Below are 20300 nucleotides of genomic sequence, written 5' to 3' on the forward strand. Positions count from 1 at the left end.
AAGAACATTCTGGGAACCAAACAAAAACTTCCCGCTGAAAACCTTCCTAGAATAATGACTGTAACATTCTCAGAATGTTTTTAGAACCAAAAATGTCTAGCTGGGTCCCCACTCATCTTCTCCTTCTGCTGGATATCATTCATCCGCAATGCAGGAGGGATTCAGTGATGAAAGAGGTCACTGATGTTTATGGTCACACACTTTCAACCCACCTCAGTCAGTCTTTCTAATAAATTCCAATAAAAGAAAGGTAATAGTTAAACAAACTTTATACTTCACTTGTTGAACAATTGTAATTCATCATGAGTCAAAAGAGTCATGTTTAAATTACATATCGTATTATAGCTAATAAGATTTGTTTTTAATCATTTTTGCACATATTCTCTGAATTATATTCTATATTTGTATGTCAATGATTACCAAATGATTTGTAAAACAACTTTTACAACTATAACAAAGTGTTGAAAACAGGTGCTTCCTCTATCTAATGTTTCAAATGTAATGGTCCGGAGTGTGGTCCAGGTAGGTGAAGTAGGTGTGCAGAAATCAAGAGAGTTTGCCAGCAGGGGAAAGAGGCAGGAGTCAGGCAGGATGACTGCAGGAACAGGAATGAGACATTTGGATGAACAACTGGAGAACCAAACAACAGGCAAGACCGTGCCCAGCTAGCTTTGTGGCAGAATCTACGGTCTGACGGCTTGGTACAGTTGGAGCCCAGTATTTAAAGCCCAGCAGATTGAGATTGACAGCAGCCTGGCACCTGCACACCAGATCCCGCTCCTGTAATCCAGCCCAGACACACACAGAGGGGGGGACAGAGATGGAAGAAGAAGAAGAAGAAGAAGAAGAAGAAGAAGAAGAAGAAGAAGAAGAAGGCCTGACAATTTAGCTTATAAACTCTGCTAGAAAACCGAAGGCATTAGCTGACTGCCATGATCGTGCACAGAGAACATGTTACTGACCTCACCATAACACCCACTGGGCCTACATACACACACTGGGGCCAACATTGTGTCATCATGCTTTATTGAACTCAGTAATTCAGTGTGTATCAAGGCGTACAGGGAGGAGATGTTTGACAGATGATGCAGTTCTTTCCCAACTTGTTTTCTCTGTCTCCTTGTGAACAGAGCTGGGGTCGTGTCAGAGTTCTTTAATGGTTTACTCCTTTCAGTGGCGGACAGTAACGAGGTATTAACTCAAGTTCTCTACTTATTGTTATGTACATGTTTACAAAAAGCTCTTTATTTTTCTCATACTGCCTGTGCTGCAGCACCTCTTTTCACCCTCTGTCTGAAACCAGAGCCCAGTCTGCTCTGATTGGTTAGCTGGCCAGCTCTGTTGTTATTGGTCAACCGCTTAGAGATGTCCAGCCCCTTAGCCTATCATGTACAATGTGTTGGAGAATTAGCTAATAGAAGCCTGGATGATACATAGGGATGTCACTATGTTATGGAAGAACAAAGGAGACCAATGTAGGCGTTTCAGGCATGTTTCAGGGTGTGGGAGAGGAACTTCCTCTGGAGGGAACACAGGAATTTTAGCCTCTGCAGACCATTTACATGCACTAAAAGCTATGTATCACACTACAGGAGAGGGAAAACCCCAAATGCATAATAGGGCTATTTAAACATGTATTCATGTCATGTCTCGGGCCACTTGATGAATTTAAGACGCATATTGTATCTCCTTTTGCTTTTAACAAAATCTGAGTAAAAATATCAGTTTTACAAAATTCGACACTAGGTTCCAATGGCTGCTAACTTTACAATTTATCAAGTTTTCGTGGACATCGTTAATTTCATAAAGAACCTTTTTGAGATCAATTCGACTGACAACACTTTTAAAATCAAAAATGTATTTCGTTTTTTTTTTTTAAATGTCATCAAACAGAAACAGACAACAAAATATTATTAAAAAAATATTCCATCAAGGACATACACAACGGATCAGAACTACGGTAACCTGCAGTATCCCTTTTGCAGCTAGATGTGGGTTAGTTGGACATAAAAGGTCTGTGAAAGTAAATGGGGATCAGAAAACAAACTAATATAAGAAGTATTTCGTAAGGGTCGACGCATCAGTTCCCAGGGTCATAAAGTTGGATCTTGGAAGGTATGTGCGAGTTTAACAGAAGAAGAAGAGTAGCAGTTGGGCTAATAATAAAACGTTTTTAAATGCAGTAGGTGTGGCCCCAGATGTGGCACACTCCTATTGGTTGCTTGGTTTTCCAAAGTGTTCATGATTGGTTGAAAAACACGGAGCCAGCTAGGGATTGGTTGACTGGTTGGGTTGATTGCACTCATTCCGCTGAGGGGTCAGGGCTCGATATCCTCGGGGACAATGCTAAGGATCACGTCCTCGTTGCCTCGCCTCACCACCATTTTCAGCGTTTCGTCCCGCTTTATGACAGCACTGACATCACTGGCCGAGGCGATTGGCTCGCCGTTGATGCTGATGATGACGTCTTTTTCCTGCAGGCCAGCACTGTCACAAAGCAGTAGAAAAAAAGGTTAAATAATGTCAAAAACACATACATATTAGGCATTTGTAGTGTGTGGTTGATTTCCACAGCATTGCATTAAGCCTTGTGCATCATGAGGGACATTTACATTCTTCATTTTTTATCATTTTGGTTAATAGATGAGTTTTTGTTTTAGTTCAACCTCAACTTCTTTAAAAAGAAAAAAACATATTATATACCTTGGTCATAACAACATTAAAGCATGCATTGTATTATATCGGGCTTGCAATCTAAAGCAACCTTTAACTATTTTCCAATAAATAAATACATGTTGTTTTTTTCACAAAATAACACCCAAAACGTATTAAATAATTAATGTTGTTGTTCTTAATTGACATAAATGAAGAGAAAAACCCAACAATATGGCATTTAGTGTACAGAAAAGTAATTACGTATTGTAATTGTTCATACAATTTAACATTAACACATTATATTAATTACATGGAAGTAGGAATTTTGGCTAAAATGTTTACTTAATATTAATAATATGTAAATTTTCTCAATTTTTTTTAATGCAGCTATTTTTGTCCTCTACTTAAATGGATGAAGGGCCAATAAATGTAATAGTGACCACAACATATCTGCATTAGGACTTGATATGGTTATTGATTAATCAGAATCAAAATCATTTCTTCCTTCCATTAACCTGGAACAGATGTTGCATTTTGGTTTGGCCATGTTTGCAATCGTCTTATGATCTATTTCCATTGCTTGAATGAATCAAACCTGCCACGTGTGGACCACAACTGAGGATCATGGGACACATGTGGTTTTGTGTGTTTGATATAGATATTTTCCAGACACAGATGAATCATTTCCTTTCATTAAGAAAAGTACCACATTTAGAGTATAGAGTATATAGAGCTCCTGACATTCAACCGTTTCTGACCCATTTCATCAACACTTCTCTAACTTCTGGTCACTTTCCAAACAGTCTCACGGAGGCAAGAGTAAACCCTCTCCTAAAGAAACCCACTCTCAACCCGTCTGATGTTATAAACTACTGGCCTGTCTCTCTCCTCCCGTTCCTGTCTAAAACACTTGAACGCGCTGTCTTTAAACAACTCTCCTGTTATCTCCATCAGAACAACCTTCTGGATCCGCACCAGTCTGGTTTCAAGGCAGGTCACTCCACAGAAACTGCCCTCCTTGCTGTCTCTGAGGAACTGCACACTACTAAAGCAGCATCCCTCTCCTCTGTCATCATCCTTCTGGACCTGTCTGCTGCATTCGACACGGTGAACCATCAGATCCTCCTTCGCACTCTCCAAGAACTTGGAGTTTCAGGCACTGCACTTTCCATCCTCACCTCATACCTCAAAGACCGCACCTACAGGGTAACTTGGAGAGGGTCCGAGTCCGACCCTTGTCAATTAACTACAGGGGTCCCTTGGGGGCTCTGTTCTTGGTCCATTCCTCTTCTCCTTGTATACAAACTCGCTCGGATCTGTCATTAGCCCGCATGGCTTTTCATACCACTGCTACGCTGACGACACCCAATTAATTCTGTCCTTTCCCCGCTCGGAGACCCAGGTCCTCGCACGCATCTCTGCTTGTCTAGCTGACATCTCTCAGTGGATGTCTGCTCATCACCTCGAGCTCAACCTTGACAAGACTGAACTGCTTTTCCTTCCGGGAAAAGATTGTCCCACTCTTGACCTAACAATCAACATTGGCACCTCTGTTGTTTCCCCGACTCAGACTGCAAGGAATCTGGGTGTAATCCGAGATAACAAACTGTCCTTCACTGCAAACATCGCTGCTACAATCCGCTGCTGCAGATACACGCTTTACAACATCAGGAGGATACGTCCCCAGCTGACCCAGAAAACAGTGCAGGTTCTGGTCCAGGCTCTCGTCATCTCTCGCCTAGACTACTGCAACTCCCTCCTGGCTGGTCTACCTGCATGTGCCATCCGACCTCTGCAGCTCATCCAGAATGCAGTGGCTCGTCTGGTCTTCAACCTTCCAAAATATTTCCACACCACGCTGCTCCTCCGCTCCCTTCACTGGCTTCCAGTAACTGCTAGAATCCACTTCAAGACAATGGTACTTGCGTACCATGCTGCGAATGGATCTGGCCCTTCCTACATCCAGGACATGGTTAAACTGTACACCCCAGCATGTGCACTTCGCTCTGCATCAGCCAAACAGCTCACTGCACCCGCACAGCGAGGGGGACCCAAGTTCCCATCAGCAAAAACACGTGGGTTTGCTATCCTGGCTCCAAAATGGTGGAATGAGCTCCCCATTGAAATCAGGACAGCAGAAAGCTTACACATCTTCCGGAGCAGACTGAAAACTCATCTCTTTCGACTCCACTTCGAGCGATAGAATTACTAACAAATAACTGCTAACAGTAGTAGCACTTGAAATGTTTGGCTCTATGAAACCTGATGTACTTATATGATTCTGTTTTCTTCAAGGTTGTATCTTCCTGGTTGAATGTGCTTCAATCAATCAATGTTTATTTATATAGCCCAATATCACAAATGTTACATTTGTCTCAGTGGACTTCACAGTTTGTACAGAATATCAGTATGACAAAACGACACCCTCTGTCCTTAGACCCTCACATCGTACAAGGAAAAACTTCCGGAGAAAACCCCACAGTTTAAAGGGAAAAATGGGAGAAACCTCAGGGAGAGCAACAGAGGAGGGATCCCTCTCCCAGTACGGACAGACGTGCAATAGATGCCGTGTGTAAATTGAAAAGATAATACATTTGCAACATAGGTAGTCCAAATGTTTGGAAATGCATGTGTGTATAATAGGAAGATGAATCCACGAGGATATCCATCCAGGACTTATGATCCAGGACCACAGCCACGACTCAAGATCCAGGACTCGCGATCCATGACACAGGACCGCAGGATCATCCATGACTCCGGATCCCGGTGTATAAAGACACCAAAAAGAAAGAAATTTGGGGAAGCTGGGTTAATCGGAACATGAGAGTACACAGGTATAGACAGAGAGAAGGAAGAAGTAAGATGTCCCCCTACAAACTAATCCTATATCAGCAAAACTAGGGGCTGAATCTAAGCAGCCCTAACTATAAGCTTTATCAAAAAGGAAGGTCTTAAGCACACTCTTAAAAACGGATAGGGTGTCTGCCGTCCGAACACAAACTGGAAGCTGATTCCACAAAAGTGGAGCTTGATAAGAAAAGGCTCTGGCTCCCATTGTACTTTTAGAGACTCTAGGAACAACCAACAACCCTGCATTTTTGGAACGCAATGCCCTAGTAGGACAGTAGGGTATAATGAGTTCTTTAAGGTAAGATTGCGCCTGCCCATTAAGGGCTTTGTAGGCGAGAAGAAGAATTTTAAATTCTATCCTGTGTTCTATAGGGAGCCAGTCTAAGGCAGCCAGAACAGGAGTAATGTTGTCCCTTTTCCTAACTCTGGTTAGTACACGAGCTGCAGCATTTTGAATCAGCTGAAGCGACTTGACTGACTTCTTGGTACACCCTGATAATAAGGAGTTACAATAATCCAGCCTTGAAGTAACAAATGCATGGACTAGTTTCTCTGCATCGTTTTGAGGCAAGATATGCCTGATTTTTGCAATGTTACGTAGATGGAAGTAGGCGGTCCTTGAAATTGATTTTATGTGGGCGTTAAAGGATAAATCCTGATCAAATATAACACCAAGATTCCTTACAGTCTCACTGGAGGCCAAATTAATGCCATCCATAGTTCGTATATCTTTAGATCATTTGTTTCGTAGATTCTTTGGGCCAAGTACAATAACTTCAGTTTTGGTCGTGTTTAACATCAAAAAATGTAAGGTCATCCACGTTTTGAAGTCCTTGAGGCAGTCTTGAATTTTATTTAGATGCATAACAATGAAAGTTTACAGAATGATTTCTTATAATATTGCCTAACGGAAGCATACATAGTGTGAACAAAATAGGTCCGAGCACTGAGCCCTGTGGCACTCCATGGCTAACTTGGTTTGCGTGGAAGATTCCTCGTTGACACGTACAAACTGAGAGCGTTCAGATAGATAGGACCTAAACCAGCCTAAAGCAGTTCCCTGTATGCCAACTAAGTGCTCTAGTCTTTGCAATAGGATATCATGGTCGATAGTATCAAATGCAGCACTGAGATCGAGCAAAACAAGAATAGAGACAAGTCCCTTGTCTGAGGCTATTAGAAAGTCATTTGTGACTTTAACCAGAGCTGTCTCTGTGCTATGTTGTGTTCTAAAGCCAGACTGAAAATCTTCAAATAAATCATAGTTTTTTAAGTAATCACGCAGCTGTTTTGCGACTGCTTTCTCAAGAATTTTTGAGAGGAACAGAAGATTAGAAATAGGTCTATAGTTGGCTAAAACCTCTGGATCGAGGTTGTGCTTTTTAAGAAGCGGTTTTATCACTGCTACTTTGAATGATTGTGGAACATAGCCGGATAATAAAGACATATTCATAATACTTAATAAAGAAGTGCTAATTAATGGAAAAACTTCTTTTAACAGCTTAGTTGGAATCGGGTCTAAGATACACGTTGATGGTTTAGAAGAGAGAATCATTGAATTTAATTGTTCAAGGTTTATGGCTGAAAAGCATTCTAGTTTACTATCTAGTGTAATATTAGAACTTACGTTTCCGGGAGCTGTTGATAACACTATACTGGTCAAAGGCAAGAGGTCATTCATTTTGTTTCTAAGAGTAACAATTTTATCGTTAAAAAAGCACATTCAATCATTACTACTGAGTGCTATGGGAATAGAAGGCTCAATCGAGCTGTGGCTCTCTGTCAGCCTGGCTACAGTGCTGAAAAGAAATCTTGCATTATTCTTATTCTCATCTATTAATGAAGAGTAGTAGGCTGCTCTCGCTTTACGCAGTGCTTTCTTATATTCATTGAGAGTAATATGCCAAATTAAACGAGATTCTTCAAGTTTAGTGGAACGCCATATCCTTTCAAGTTGTCTCGACTTTTGCTTTATTTTGCGTGTTTCGGCATTATGCCATGGAGCTAATCTATGTTGTTTTATTTTCTTCTTTTTCAAAGGAGCAGCAGAGTCTAATTTTATTCGCAGCGCATCTGTAGCACTATCAACAACATGATCAATTTGGGGTGGTGTACTTTTTGTATAAGTTTCCTCTCTTACATGCAGACATGCTATCGAGTTAAGTATTGGTGGAATCTCTTCCTTAAATTTGGCTATAGCACTAACAGATAGGTTTCTGCTGCAGGAGCTTTTGACTAATGCTTTGTAGTCTAGTAACAGTACTTCAAAAGTTACTAAGAAATGGTCGGATAAAGCAGGATTATGCGGTTCGACTAATAGTTGCTCAATTTCAATGCCATAAGTCAGAACAAAGTCGAGAGTGTGATTATAGCAGTGGGTTGGTTTATTTACACTCTGACAGAAACCAACATAATCTAATATAGAGTTAAATGCAACAGTAAGGCTATTTTTATCATCGTCAACATGAATATTAAAGTCACCTACGATAATTACTTAATCTGTTTTAAGTACCAAAGCTGATAAAAACTCAGAGAATTCTGATAAGAATTCTGAATAAGGTACACTGTAACAAATAAGATTGGCTGCAAAGTTTTCCAGGTCGGATGCGTAAGACTGAAAACGAGGCTTTCAAAGGAGGTATAATTTAATTTTTGTTTAGTATTGATAAGTAAGCTTGAGTCAAAGATTGCTGCAACTCCACCTCCTCGGCCCGTGCCTCGGGCAATATGAGTATTGATATGGCAGGGTGGAGTGGCCTCATTTATGCTGACATGTTCTTCATGTTTCAACCAAGTTTCAGTGAGACAGCATATATCAATATTATAATCTGATATTAAATCATTTACCAATATTGTTTTAGATGCTAGAGATCTTTAAGTGACCACATTTAATCTTCCTGTTTTGTTGCACTGTAGTAGTTGTTACATTTACTTTTAGTAGGTTATTATGTATGACACCTCTATTAGTTTTTACCTTAAATTGTCCTTGGGCAGACACACACACCGTTAATATTGGGTATTTTATTGGGTTCGGGATTCCTATGGATGACTGCCTAGGAGAGAGCGCAGAGAAGCGTGTAAGACTGCGACTCCGCCTCCTGTTTGTCATGGATTAAGTCCACAAAGCCCTGAAATGTTTGCCGAAATGAGATTTGCACCTTCCAAAGTAGGATGAATGCCGTCTCTCTGTACTTATTGTAAGTCGCTTTGGATAAAACTGAGAACTCTTCTTCCACTGCCAGCCTTCATTCCGGCAAAACAGCAGCTTTGAAACCAGGAGTGAACTTTCCACATCCTGCAGTCTCCACACGAAGAGAGTTCACATCTAATAAATGCTCTTTCGGTAAAATCGGATTATCCTGACTCCTGTCGGCGTAACATAACTAACCACACAATAAGAAAATAAACTCCGCCTGCTGCTTTCTCAGGTGGAACTCTGCGGTTTGCTGTCAACAAGCTTTTCATGTGGAAACCAAACATCTTTCCAGGAACAAAATACTGTAAATTCAGTAGAAGTGAGCATGCACCCTCCTTTCTATTTTTTACATGTTGCAAGCATCGTAACTGAGAGTGAATCCAAAATGGTGCTTTTACTGGCATAAATTGAACTCACTCCAGATGATGAATGCAGAATTAGATGTCTTCTGCTGGATTTTAGTAATACAGTTTGTTGATGTGACATATTTGCAGGGGTGGAAAAAGTATTCAGATGCTTTCCTTGAGTAAAAGTACCAATGCATTATTGTCAAAATACTTCATTACAATTAAAAGTCCTGCATTCAAAATCTTACTGAAGTAAAAGTATCAAAGTATTATCAGTACATAAAGTGTAAAAAGTAAAAGCAATCATAGTACAGAAAGATTGCCTTTATGTGTGTATATAATTATAAGAAACACTTTTGCTGCATCAAGTAGCATTTTACTGTTGCTGACAAACAGCTCTAGTGGAATTTTTTGTCAAATATATAAACAGTTTGACTCTTTTGTGACTTAAAGAGTTGGACCACTAGTTCACTTTTGAAAAATGCATTGTTTCAGAACCAGACTTTGGGGACTCGAGTGCCAATTTTCAGGACTCGTGACTTGACTCGAAGTTGTGCAGTGATCTATTCAGACTCAAAATTGGACACGAAATCGGACTCGAACTCGGACTCCAACTCAGACTCGGACTCGCACATTGATGATCGGACTTGGACTCGGACTAGAGCAAGTTCTGTCTCGAGTCCGGATGTACTCTGCCCCGGGCGTGTGCAGCTGTAAGTCGAATTGCCGTACCGCGCCCAGGCTTTTCTCAGTCTGAAGATGTGCAGAGACACTTGGACTCGGACTTGAGCAGCACAGGTAATGATGACTCGGTCTCGGACTGGACTCTGATTCTTCCTAGGTGACTCAGACTTGGACTCGGCCTCAAGCACAGGCAATGATGACTCGGACTCAGGCTCTAATCGGACTCTTCCTAGGTAACTCAGACTTAGACTTGGAATCGAAGAGTGGGGACTCGAGTGACTCTGACTCGAAGATTGACTACAACACTGGTTAGAAGTAGCTAAAACAGTTTAGTAAATGTACTTGAGTAAACTTTCCTTTTTTCCCTTTTAAATGTATCGGAATAGTAATATAAAGAAGCATTAAATGGAAATAGGCACCTCAAAATTGTACTTAAATACAGAACTTACTAAATGTACTTAGTTACTTCTGCATATTGGGAAGTGAACAGCAGATAATGTGGTAATGAGCTGTTCGAAGCACTCACGTCTCGGCTGGAGTCCGGCTGATGACCTCGATGACGTAAGCCCCGGAGGTGACATCTGGGAAGTCTGACTGCCTCTCCTTCAGCTCCTTAGCCAGCCTGATGGAGGAGAGAAGAGACAAACAGCTGAAACACGAGCTCTTAATGAAACCTGAAGGGATGATGCACTGTGACTCATTTTAAATTCCAACATATAAATCATCGCTGTGATTAATTATGACACTCTAGCAAATGTCAAGCTTTTAAAAGCTGCAACTACAACTGGTCTGATTTTAATGAAGCATATTGCCGTTAACTGGTACACATATTTTATCGTGTTCTTCAGGTTTTGACGGATTCCACTAGCTAACTAGATCCATGTCTACACAGAAAGCCCAAATTATACAGCATCAGGCAATTTTTTTTGAATCCCTGACTACCACAATTTTAATATTCTTGAAGAACCAGGCCGAATAATAATATAAACTATAGAATAGACAACAAAATCTAATTGTGTAAGATAACAGTTTACAGATTTTGGAATTGATTTTGTACTATCCAGGCAGCCAATTATGTCAGTTAATTTCAGTTTACAACGCACATTTCCAGAGACACACAATCTCTGTCACGTGTATGTATAAGTACATTGCTTATGTGTACTTAATATCATAAGAAAACTTTCTTGGGTGTTGAAAGCACTCTTCAACATCTAAAACATTACAATTCATCAGGCAAAAGAATGGGAGATTAATATCCCAAAGTCTCCACATTTGATTATATTTTTAATGTGTTTCTGGTCCTCTTTCAGTTGAGACAGTGTAGATGAAGGATGTGTCAGGATGTAGAACTCTTGTTTGAACATTGGATAAAGCCAGGTTCATATTCTTGTTTCATGTTGTTGACATATTAGAGTCAAAGGTTTGCACAGAGCGAAATGTCTTTGTGTTGCACCATAAATCAGAAAATACTGCATTAAAAAAGTTATTTCCTGCATTTCTCTACTGATAAAGTGTGATATAAATAATGTACAGGCTTTCAGATTGCTGTAGTTCACTAAACAGAGACATTAACGACATGTTTGGTGTTGAAAGGTCAGAAAAAGTGAAAGAATGGGAGATAAATATCCCCAAATCTCAAAATTGTATTATATTTTTTTTGTGTTTGTGGTCCTCTTTCAGTTGAGACACTGTAGAATGCTTCAGGAAAAGACCAAACACTGGATGTCTTTCAGTCGCCAACATGTGTTTTCGAGACACTGATATTAACGTGGAAACCCTGCAGGACTCAAATGCCTCGTCTCTGTTCCCTTAAACTAATTTGGGAGTGATTACCCATCAGCCCCGGGGGTAACGCTGCCTTTCCTCTGCACGTTGTTTCACTTTCAGAAACACAGAGGACTGTTTGTATGATGAGATCACAGACACGCTGCAAACGGTGTCCGCCAAAAGTCGAGTCCAGTGTCTATGGAGTGTCATTTTTATTTGTTATAGCTTGTGAATTTACTCCAGGTGGAACTAAAGTCTGATTTAACACTTGATTATATTTCACATCATTAATACAAATTTGTAAAGTAACTAAAGGTATTAAATACATGTATTGGAGTAGAAGTACACAGTAGCATAAAATGGAAATACTCAAGTAAAGTACAAGTATCTCAAAATTGTACCTAAGTACATTACTTGAATAAGTGTACTTAGTTACTTCCCACATCTGAAATCAGATATGACTTCAAGTCATGTGATCGTTTCTTAGTATTTAATCCTTCAACTTGGCCTCAGGAAATGCAATGACTTCACATTTTTGGCAACAAGTTTTGGAGAAATATTCCTTATCTTCATCATCTACCACGCAAGAAGTGGAAATAGAGGATAGCGAAGGAGACACTGAAGAGGACAGTGAGGAAGACTGCACTTATTAACACCACACTTCGTGTGGGGTGAGTACCAAACGCTGTCTCCAGATACTCATCTGAGTAACTCACTAAAAAAGTTATGTGCACCCCTGATTATATGAACATAAAAATACATCTCACTATAAAATAAGGGGTTATTTAAGGCACCTACAACACACCTCTACATTATTTGGGATTAAGCTAGTGGTGGAATAGATCAAAAAAATATCCAGTATGTTAGAGAATAATTGTCCTTTACTCCTAGATATCTAACCTTTTTGCCCTTTGACGTTTATGACTAACCCTGACGTCTGTTATCTCCATTAAGGAATGGGCGGCCTTAGCCATATGGTGTTGTTCCCGGTTTATGACCGGTTAATTCTCGGTCACAAATGGTTTATGGTTGTGAGAAAGCTGGAACACTTCCTTCTCGGTGTTTGTGGACTCCAAGATTTAATTGTTACGACCCCGGGTCGTTAGGTCATTTGTGTGTGCATTTTCCCCTCCTCCTGTGTCTCTGTGTGTGTGTGTGTGTGAGCAAGCAGGTGGTGCCCGTTAGCTGATTAGCTACCTCCTGCATGCTGATTGGTCCACCTGAGGAGTCGGGAGCATATTAAGCTACAGCCGTGCAGTTCCTCGGCCGCTCTCACTGACTCAATTTCTCCTATTCCCAACGCGGCGCTTATTCTGAGATTATGTTCTATGGTGCTGTGTTCACATCTTGATATCGTTGTCCTTCTCCTCTGGCTGCGGGCCATTTATACCTTACCTGTCTTTGAAAGATAGATGTATATTCTCAGGAGTACAAAATGTTTTTGTTTTCTCTTCCCTTTTTGGATTGATCCTTTTCTCCTGTTTAAGTTAGTGTAGGTAAGAAGCCTGTATATTTATTTTCTCGGTTAGGTAAGATTTTGAGTTCTAAGGCTTGTTTCTTTTTGGTTGGTTTTGTTACTCCTATTTTTGTTTCATTTTTGGTAAATACATTTACCAAACGCCTTCTCTGACTCAGTGTCTGTGTTCTTGGGAGTGGTAAGAGTGGGGGAGAGTGCATTTTGTGCTGCGCCTAGGTTCCCCTAGACCTGGGCGTAACATAATCTTCGAGGCCATGAGGGCATACTTGCCAACCTTGAGACCTCAGAAATCGGGAGCATTTCAAAACCACCGCGGAGGGGGGGTGGTGCTAGTGGATCGCCGGAGCTGTATTAGATTAACATTAACATGCTTATTGTAGTTGTAAGTGCACTGTCTTGCGGCCTGAAGCACCATCCTTGATGGAGCATATGTGTGGGCTGGAAAGGAGTGAGCAGAGAGGGTAGATTTGTCGATTCTTGTTCTGTTTTCTGTGACTCCTCACCCTCTCAGACTTTCAGTTGCGCGCGCTACTAAAGAGACGTGCTACCATGGAAAGCAAACAATGGTGTAGCTGTATTAAAGTCCGAGTGGAAACATTCGTGAGTAAATCTGATTTTGTCAGAAATCGGGAGAAATGCGGGAGAAATATGACCCCGGGAGGAAACCGGGAGAGGGCAATGAAATCGGGAGTCTCCCGCGAAAATCGGGAGGGTTGGCAAGTACGCATGAGGGTCAGGCAAGTGATTCAGTGTCTCCAGATGTTTAGACTATCTCTAGTGTTCCCAGAAGTTTAGTTTATCTTCCCCACTTTGTTGATTACTCTCTGTGAACCTATTAAAAGGTCTAGCAAAAGAGAGGCGCTTCAGAATTTATGTGGCAACTCTCCCGGGCAGTCAGAACCTCTGGCGGCTGTGACTTGTGATGTGAATCCTCCGGCCGATACTCAAAATAAACCACCAGTGTTTGACATCAAAGCTCCAACTCTCTCTGAGTCCTGACTCTCCATTGCTACAGAAGTTTTCCCTTACACAGTATATCTAACTATTTTTTTCTTATTCCCGCAGGCAAAGTATCAACGAAGCTTACATTATACAAATGTAGTGCAATATACAGACTGTTTAGCTTATGGTGATCAGCAGCCCTATGAGCTCATTCCCTCAGGAATACAGAGACACACACACATAATTTAAATAAGAGTTTTTAAATTAAATGATTGGTTAAGAATAAACATCTTAAAGTAAATAACAATAAACAATAGCCCTTAACCCTGTAAGGCCCCCGGTTGTAACTTTAAAACATTGCTTGAAGCTATCCTAAAAAAGTCAGTAAATGTTTAGTTTTTTTAAAAGACTACATTTACATAGTCAAAAGGTCCTTCTGTTCAGCCTCACAATGCTATTGGGTAGTAAATAGGCTTGTTTGAGACGAGCGAGACCTGCGCAGACCTGCGCAATTGCGATCAACGTCTTGCTAGTGCGTTGCATGATGGTTAGTCATTTTGTCCGACTTGCTCTGGAGGCTCGCAGACTTGAGAGCGAGGCGCGGCGAGGCGAGACGGCGCAGTTCCTCTCCACGGGCTGCAGAAGCAAAATGCTTGATGGGAAACGACTCGCTGGTATCTCGAGCTGAGCGCTCATTGGTGGTTTTTACCCTGTGCTGGTGATGAAACTCTCCAATTGGCTCGGCAAAAGTTTGTTGTTGTTTTGTGTCAGTTTTACCTCGCCACTTCCATTCACATTTTTCGTCATTGTTCCACAATGTTTATCATCATGAAATTAATATCCATATATTTTATACTATACTTGCACTGCTTACCGTTTTCATACTTTATATAGCCTATCTTATCATATGCATACACACTGTTTATACTGCTCACAGGCTGTTGTGTATATCTAGTGTATTCATACCCCTCACTGTTTATTCATCATTCAATTCATTCTATATTTTATTCTGTAGATTCTGTACATTACTTTTCACTTTACTGCTTGTTGCACTCCTGGTTAGAAGTTAAACTGCATTTCGTTGTCTCAGTACATGTAATATGTGCAATAACAATAAAGTTGAATCTAATCTTGAGCAGGAACAAATGTATTACTTAGTATGACATTAACGATTAAACACATTTGTGCATTCTTTATAAATGCAAACCGAGTCAAGCCGACTCCGGAGGTGGCGGTATGCACCTTAAAGTTGTTTGCAATCCGCCAAAAAACCGAGAGAAGAAGAAGAAGAAGAAGGCGAAGCCAACTCCGAGCTGTCCGACTTCAGGCGAGCTTTTTGAGACCTCCCCCGGCTGCGATCAGCTATTCTCGTCTACTTTCGAGGCGAGCCACAGCTCGTCTCAAACAAGACTAACGTTCCTAACAATAGATTTCAATAGTCATCTTTTATGGTGTAAATGCCTTTTTAATAATAACATTTTTGAATGGAACATTGTCAACACGAATACATCAATCCAAATAAATATAACTTAAATATGCGGGAAAATACTGTGTTTGAAATGTATAATTGAAATGAGATGTTAGCTTTTTGTTTTGATATATATATATATTGTATTCCAGGCTCCGTTCTGATATGTTAAGTGGCATGCAATTCAACACAATGCTACTCACCTCCTTTAAAGTGAAATTAAAAACCTCTGCATTTTCTATATAGATATTAACAGTACTTAATGTCAGCTTAGTAAAAAAAAAACATACAAATTATGATTTACAATGGACTACGCTTAGCTAACAGACTAATTTCCACCACTCATGGACCACACTCACCTTTTCTCTTGAAATACTGGGTGACATACTGTCGCCCTTTAGTCCCTCTCTCTTTTCTTTCTCTCCTTTCTTTTCTTTTTGAAAGCCTGACTTTGTGAGTCGTTGAGACATGGCACACACGTAAGTAGGCCTACTAGCATCCCTCCTCACATGCTCTCACTCTCTGCTAGAAAGTGCCGTTTGAAGGCGGAGGCGGGACCAAACCATTCCATGTAAATAGAAGGGGGTGTACAGACGCTTTGGATAATTAACTTTTGGAAGAAAATAAGTTAAATGAATTTAAGTTTAGTGAGTACATCATCAATATAACGTTCTATTAATGTTAATTATTAATGAATGATGAAAGGTTACTTAAACATTTTTTTCTTAATGTACTAAAATTGTTTGGGCCCCCGTGGTGAGGGTGTTTGGGGTGGCCAATAGGGTGGCCACCCCCCAGCTCCGCCACTGCATCGTAGGACCGCTTAGCGAGATCGCGTTTGCTTTGGGTTAGTTAAGCCAGATAACTCAAACATATCCAGGGTATGTTGAACTGGATTTGTAGTACAGGCCTCAGGTACTTAAAACTGAGGTTACAACAACAACAACAACAACAACAACAACAAAAACATCACCGCCCATGTTATGTAGAACAGTCAGTACTAGGATCTGTTTCAGGGTTCTCTGAAGATTAATCAGACTGCATCAATTCTCACATTCTAGTTGCATTTTTTCTGCAACAGAACAGATTAATCTCACAGAAAGAAAAAAAAACTATTAATTGTATCACATGTATAAAACAAAAGAGGACTGTATCAATAATGTCAGGGTTTGTTTACAAAAACGAACTTATAACCTGACCAAAATAATATAATGTGAATGCAAAAATAAATTCAGTTTTATGTAATCAGCAGCAGGAACTTACGATGGGGTGAGACTCATCATCCTGACTCCAATGTACCTCTTCTTCCGGTATGTTTTACCTGGAGAAATAAAAGACACGTGCGGATTGACTTGTAGAATGTAGAAGTTATTATGTTCTTCATTCACCCTATTCATTTATATATAGATCAATAGATGCTAACTTGCATATGTTGAGCAATTAGCCAATTAGCATAAGTTGAAGTAAAACAACAATTAAAACAAATGGCTTAGCCAATTTGGAAACTTTTGGAGTGATTTTGGAGAGCATTAGGATCTTTAATCATTTTCTGACACTTTCAGGATAAAAAATTGCAGTTTTAACCAGAAGTGGCCATGTTTGTACTCCTGGTTGGATAGTTTTGATTACATTTGGTTTGAGGGGACTCAAAATGGCATGTTTTGATCCTAAAAATGTAATATCCTCAATATACCTTGTCCAACATACATTTATGCAAGTTAGCATCCGCCAGTTTCTATGTGCTGGTGACCCGTACTATACATTTTTATCATAAAACTTTAGGGTACTCAACATTTCCGGGTTCACATTGATAGCAAGTAGCAAACCTTTGGCCTGTCTGTCGTGTGCCTCTGCCAGGAACTGCCTGATCTTGTCTGATGGGATGGCGAAGGAGATTCCTGCTGTGACCTTCAGAGTGTTGACACCAATCACCTCTCCATCCTGCAGGACACACACCGCACGCACACACACACAATTAGGCACATTATTTCTCCATTATTGATTGGACTCCCTGCAGGAAAAGTCTAATTTCCTCTCTTTAAACAGCACTTCTCACTCCACATTGCTCTGTGTTTAGTAACATTACCAGTTTTAAACAGACTTATAATCAGAGTCAGCTGGGGGATGTGGCTGTTTGCCAGGCATTACCTAAACTCTGTTTACTTTCCTAACAAGGACTTTATGAGCCTTGATGTTTGTTTATATGACATTACATATATCTCTGTTTCACAACATGTGGATGTGGCCCCCGTGAGCAGAAACTTTATTTCTGTCTCTAACAAATTCATTTAACATGAATCTCATGTGGCGAAAATGATGACACATTCAGTTTCAGCTCCCCATACAACAGATGAAGCACAATTAAAGGTATGCATGATTTATTAGCAATACTCTATTGTCATATTCAATTCCGAAAGCCAAGATGTCAAAAAGGGAACTAATGCAGTTTAAAGTGATTTACTTTGGGCGTGAGGACACATTTTTTGTGAGACCGCTGGATACATATAAGATGCTACATTTTGAACAGGTAACGTCTTATTTTGAAATCTAGCTTGTACTGTGTATTCTTTTTCCTTTACTCACCAGATTGACCAGTGGTCCTCCTGAGTTGCCATACTGCAAGAAACAAAAAAGCACATAAAGAATTTAAAATTGGTCGAACCGAATTGTTTTTGAAGTCAAAGAAATGTGAATAAAATATTTTAATAGATTGTCATTGAAAGGCACCAATGCAAACATTTCATTACACATTACACATTTGTATTGCTTACCAATAACAAGATGAATGCAGAGGATTTAGACTAATCAGGGACCAGTGGAATCAACATAAAACACACTTGGACTGGATCAAAGATATTTTTATACTAATTCAAATGTGGGTTGTCATAAATTATAATAAACAAATAAACATTTGGGTTGTTTCATGTTTCTCTCTCGGTCTCTTCACTCACGTTGATGATGGCGTCGGTCTGGATATATTCCATGTCGGAGTTGAGGAGGCCCAGCTCCTTGCCCCCTCTCTGGGTGGTGCTGACGATGCCGGTGGTGACGGTGTTCTGCAGGGAGAACGGGCTGCCGATGGCAACCACAAACTCTCCAGGACGCAGGCTGGCCGAGCGGCCGAGCTGCAGCACCGGCAGCTTCATCTGATACAGCAGAGAGGGGAGGGAACAGAGAGAAATCTGGTTAGAGACAGAATCCAAGGTTTTTTGTTGTCTGACTTTTTTATCTGCTTGCACTGCTGGTTGAAGCAGACTCAGGCTAAAAGTGTAATTTTAAAGGGCCTATGTCATGCTTTTCCGCTTATTCCCATTGTGTGTTATGAAGGTTTTTATGCATGTAAATGGTCTGCAGAGTCAAAAACCCTCAAAGTACACCATGTAGGGAGTAAAACTCTAACACAGAAAATACGTGTCTGCCCCAGAAGGCCTCGTTGGAGATTTCTCATTTTCCATTGTTTTCTTCCTGGGTTGTGACGTATGAACACCCAAATCAACAACAAAGGACCGGATTGGCCCAAATGGACCAATCCGCGGAGCTCCAACAAGCATAAACTATACAGAGATGCTGTATGAGAAATGTGATTTTGGAAAATTGCACGATTTAAATCTATGTTTGTAGACCTCAACAATGGAAATATGATCAGTAGAAATGGCCATGACATGGGACCTTTAATCCACTCCTTGGAGAAAAGTGTAAGGACTGGAATAAATCATTTAGTGGGAATGCTGTTAACAGCATTCCAACTACAGTATCTGTTCTTCTACAAACAAAATTCTTTATTCTTATTATTCCCCCCGTTATTTTGCCGGCCTTCTCCTCCCGCATTGAACATCGCAGAAACTCCGTTCAAACATCAAAACGTTCAGCTCGGTCGGGAATCGATGGCTATTACTTTTAGTAATTCATAACTTTCATAATTCCAGAGATACAGTACATCCCATAATTCATCACATTTTTAACCATTGAAGTCAATGGAGAAATTCTTCAGACTTCAACAAATCTTCATGCGACTTCAACTGCTAACTGCTCATTCATACTTTCACTCAGAAACCTCATTCCAACTTTAAAATGTTACACATCTTTGTAACACAACTTTTAAATCTGATTCTTACTTTTAGAGATATTAAACATTATTCAGACCTTGGTACAGAGGCTTTCTTCAGATTTAAAATTAACTAGAGTGAGTGATGTCACAGCTAGAGTGTAGGAAATCTTGAAATTTGCCTTCATATTCTTTTTTTTAAACTGCCATAATTCCCAAACCCTACATTCCTGAGACATCATTTTTCATGACAAACGTAGGAAAACATCTCGTAGCTTGAAAAATGACAAATAATTAAGCAAAAAATAATTGAACAAAATGCCTCTTGAGCATGAAGTGACAAAAACTTTCAACATGTCTCCATTAAAGAGCAACTTCCAGGTTAAAGACACCTGTGAATAAATGTGTAGGAAAATGATGAATACGCTAGATTTTCCAAAAAATATACAGAAATATACACTACAGTGACATCTGGCGTCGTTTTTGTAAGAACTGTTCACTTCCGCATAAAATAGCCTCGGCACGTGACCTCCCGCGTGTGACGTAACACGGGGGACACAAGGGGGAGAGCGGCCGTGTAACGTATTAATAAACATGGATCCTAATGCTAGTTTCGACACAGAAGACACAGAAGAAGTTGAACATGAATATTCGAGTGCATATGACGGACCACAACCTTATAATTATGAGCCTGCTAGGCGTCCAAGAGACCAGGAGCAGCCAAGGATTAGAAGAAATAACGGCCATCGGAGAGAAATTGAGCTGTGGTGTGAGGAGAACCATTGGAGAACTGGGCAGCTATCTTGGTGAGTGACCGGCGTTAGCTACAGAATGTTAGCTAACGTCACATCACAACATTGTAAAGTTAG

The 20300-nt window shown here is 40.3% G+C and overlaps 1 protein-coding gene across 1 annotated transcript in view; it reads right to left on the reverse strand.

Moving 5' to 3' along the window:
• Positions 1-1009: 1009 nt before the first annotated feature.
• The window catches only part of htra1b (HtrA serine peptidase 1b), a 42067-nt gene continuing 22776 nt past the window's right edge, over positions 1010-20300 (reverse strand). The window contains exons 5-10 of the mRNA XM_079659341.1: positions 18338-18532; positions 17970-18002; positions 17213-17327; positions 16650-16707; positions 10259-10354; positions 1010-2487 (exon numbers count right to left, since the gene is read on the reverse strand). Coding sequence (XP_079515467.1) covers positions 2319-2487; positions 10259-10354; positions 16650-16707; positions 17213-17327; positions 17970-18002; positions 18338-18532 — 666 coding nt within the window. The 3' untranslated portion in view covers positions 1010-2318. The remainder of the gene's footprint in view (positions 2488-10258; positions 10355-16649; positions 16708-17212; positions 17328-17969; positions 18003-18337; positions 18533-20300) is intronic.

Source organism: Notothenia rossii, assembly GCF_949606895.1.
Source record: "Notothenia rossii genome assembly, chromosome: 11".
NCBI lineage: Eukaryota > Metazoa > Chordata > Actinopteri > Perciformes > Nototheniidae > Notothenia > Notothenia rossii.